Source organism: Oryx dammah, unplaced genomic scaffold (genome assembly GCF_014754425.2).
Source record: "Oryx dammah isolate SB20612 unplaced genomic scaffold, SCBI_Odam_1.1 HiC_scaffold_17, whole genome shotgun sequence".
Lineage (NCBI taxonomy): Eukaryota > Metazoa > Chordata > Mammalia > Artiodactyla > Bovidae > Oryx > Oryx dammah.
This window is the reverse complement of record NW_024070201.1, coordinates 46,113,560-46,115,804: the sequence shown is the minus strand read 5'-3', so window position 1 is coordinate 46,115,804 and position 2,245 is coordinate 46,113,560. Positions and strand designations below refer to the sequence as shown.

General features: G+C 39.5%; 1 protein-coding gene across 1 annotated transcript; it reads right to left on the bottom strand.

The window, feature by feature from the left end:
• Positions 1 to 984: 984 nt before the first annotated feature.
• Positions 985 to 1,929, bottom strand: LOC120875886 (olfactory receptor 52E8-like). Its single transcript, XM_040257643.1, has one exon. It carries the CDS (start codon positions 1,927 to 1,929, stop codon positions 985 to 987), a length of 945 nt encoding a protein of 314 aa, XP_040113577.1.
• Positions 1,930 to 2,245: the final 316 nt, after the last annotated feature.

The window sequence follows — 2,245 nt, the reverse complement described above, 5'->3', positions numbered from 1 at the left end:
GTCCATGGGGTCACCAAGAGTCGGACACGACTGAGTGACTTTACTTTCACTTTTCACTTTCATGCATTGGAGAAGGAAATGGCAACCCACTCCAGTGTTCTTGCCTGGAGAATCCCAGGGACAGGGGAGCCTGGTGGGCTGCCATCTATGGGGTCTCACAGAGTCAGACACGACTGAAGTGACCTAGCAGCAGCAGCAGCATTCTTTATGTATCATTTTTCTTATTGTTATTATATGTTGCCCCAAGACTTGCAGAATCTTAGTTCCCCAACCAGGGATCAAACCCATGCCCTTGACAGTGAAAGCACAGACTTCTAACCACTGGACCACCAGGAAATTCCCTATTTCATTTCTAATGCATGGATTCTTATGTTTCCCTATGGTGAAAATCATGATCATAATTTGTTATGGAGAATTTTATGACCCATCATTTACTCATATAAAAATACAAATTTTAAAAGTAACCACATCATAGAACTCACATAGGAAATGTGTTAATATAAGTAAATTTTCTAGAACAATAAATACTAATGATTCTAAATAATATCATTATTATTATTTCTAAAATCCTGCTACTGATTTTATTCTGTTTCTTTCACATTTCCTCTGGTGATCCAGAAACTACTATAATTTTAAAGCTACCTGCCTCAGCAATCTACCTTCCACTAACAACTGAATTTTCAGATGAATATTCAACTATTCATTTGAAAACTTTCAAATAGGGTAACTATTTCACAGGGCAATCTTGATCCAACAATCTAACTATAAACAGTTTTCAAAAGATATAATCCTTACAGATGATTATATTATCATCAATAAACTCACTATTATTTTTAAACTAAAAGAATTATGGACAAAGGAATGTCATTACTGTTAATAATCACTGTTGAGGCTCCCTACCCTCTATCTTTTTGGACAATAACACCCATCTAATAAGCATATGGAAAAAATATGAACTGTTAAACATTCTAAGGCGATTGATGGTTAACCTTTTAAAAAAAAAAAAAAGTTCCTCAAAACTCGTTCCCTAATTTGCTTAGTCCTGATTCCATAGATTACAGGATTAAGGGCTGGTGGAACAATCACATATAGATTGGCTAAGAGGATATGGATAAACTGAGGAATGTTGTGGCCAAAACGGTGTGTTAAGAAAGAGAAAAATGCTGGTGTGAAAAAGGTTAAGATAACACCAATGTGGGAGCCACAGGTATTGAGAGCTTTGAACCGGGCTTCCCAGGAAGGCAGGTGGAAGACAGTATAGAGGATCCTGATATAGGAAAGAATGATAAGAAGTACATCCAATAATAAGATAGCCATATCCCCAAGACCAAATAATATGTTGACTTTGATGCTAGCACAGGCCAGACGGGCAATGCCCATGTGCTCACAGTAGGTATGAGGGATGATATGGTGCCCACAGAAGGGTAGTCTCAGGAGAAGAAATATCAGTGGAGCCACCATGCACAGGCTCCGCAGAATAGCAATGCCTGTAATAACGCCAATGATTTTGCTGGTGAGAATCGTGGTGTACTGAAGGGGTTTACAAATGGCAATGTACCGGTCAAAGGCCATGCCCACCAACACAGCGCTCTCCATGGCAGTGAAAAAGTGGATAAAGAACATCTGGGAAAGGCAGCTTCCAAAGGTTATATCTTTGAGGCTGAACCAGAAGATGCCCAGCATTTTGGGAATGGTGGCCGTGGATAAACCCAGGTCAACGGAGTCCAATATGGCCAGGAAGTAGTACATGGGCTGGTGGAGACTATGCTCAGTCTGGATCACAAATAGGACAGCAGCGTTCCCCAGGAGTGCAACAAGATACACAAAGAAAAAGGGAAATCCAATCCAGATGTGCATGTCTTCTAGCCCGGGGATGCCCAACAAAAGGAATGAAGAAGGATGGAACTGGGTGTCATTAGGCATAGACATTTTTTCTGCCACAGTTATTCTGCCCCATCGTTTCTGCCACAATTTTTCTGCTGTCCGTATCAGAAACAATTGTTGGCTTCCAGTCGGTGATACCTTCTCCATGTCTGCATTTTTTCAGCTTCCTGTTAAGATGAAAAAGAACATTTTAATCATCCTTTGTTTCTATTAAAAAAATAATATAAATAATTTTTGTCAACAGTACTGATTACATCAAAATTGCTAACAGACTGGATGTTCTCATCACACAAAAAAAGTCTATGTGATGTGAGGGGAGTGATAGCCAAAGCTATGGCAGTAGTCATATTGTGATATACAA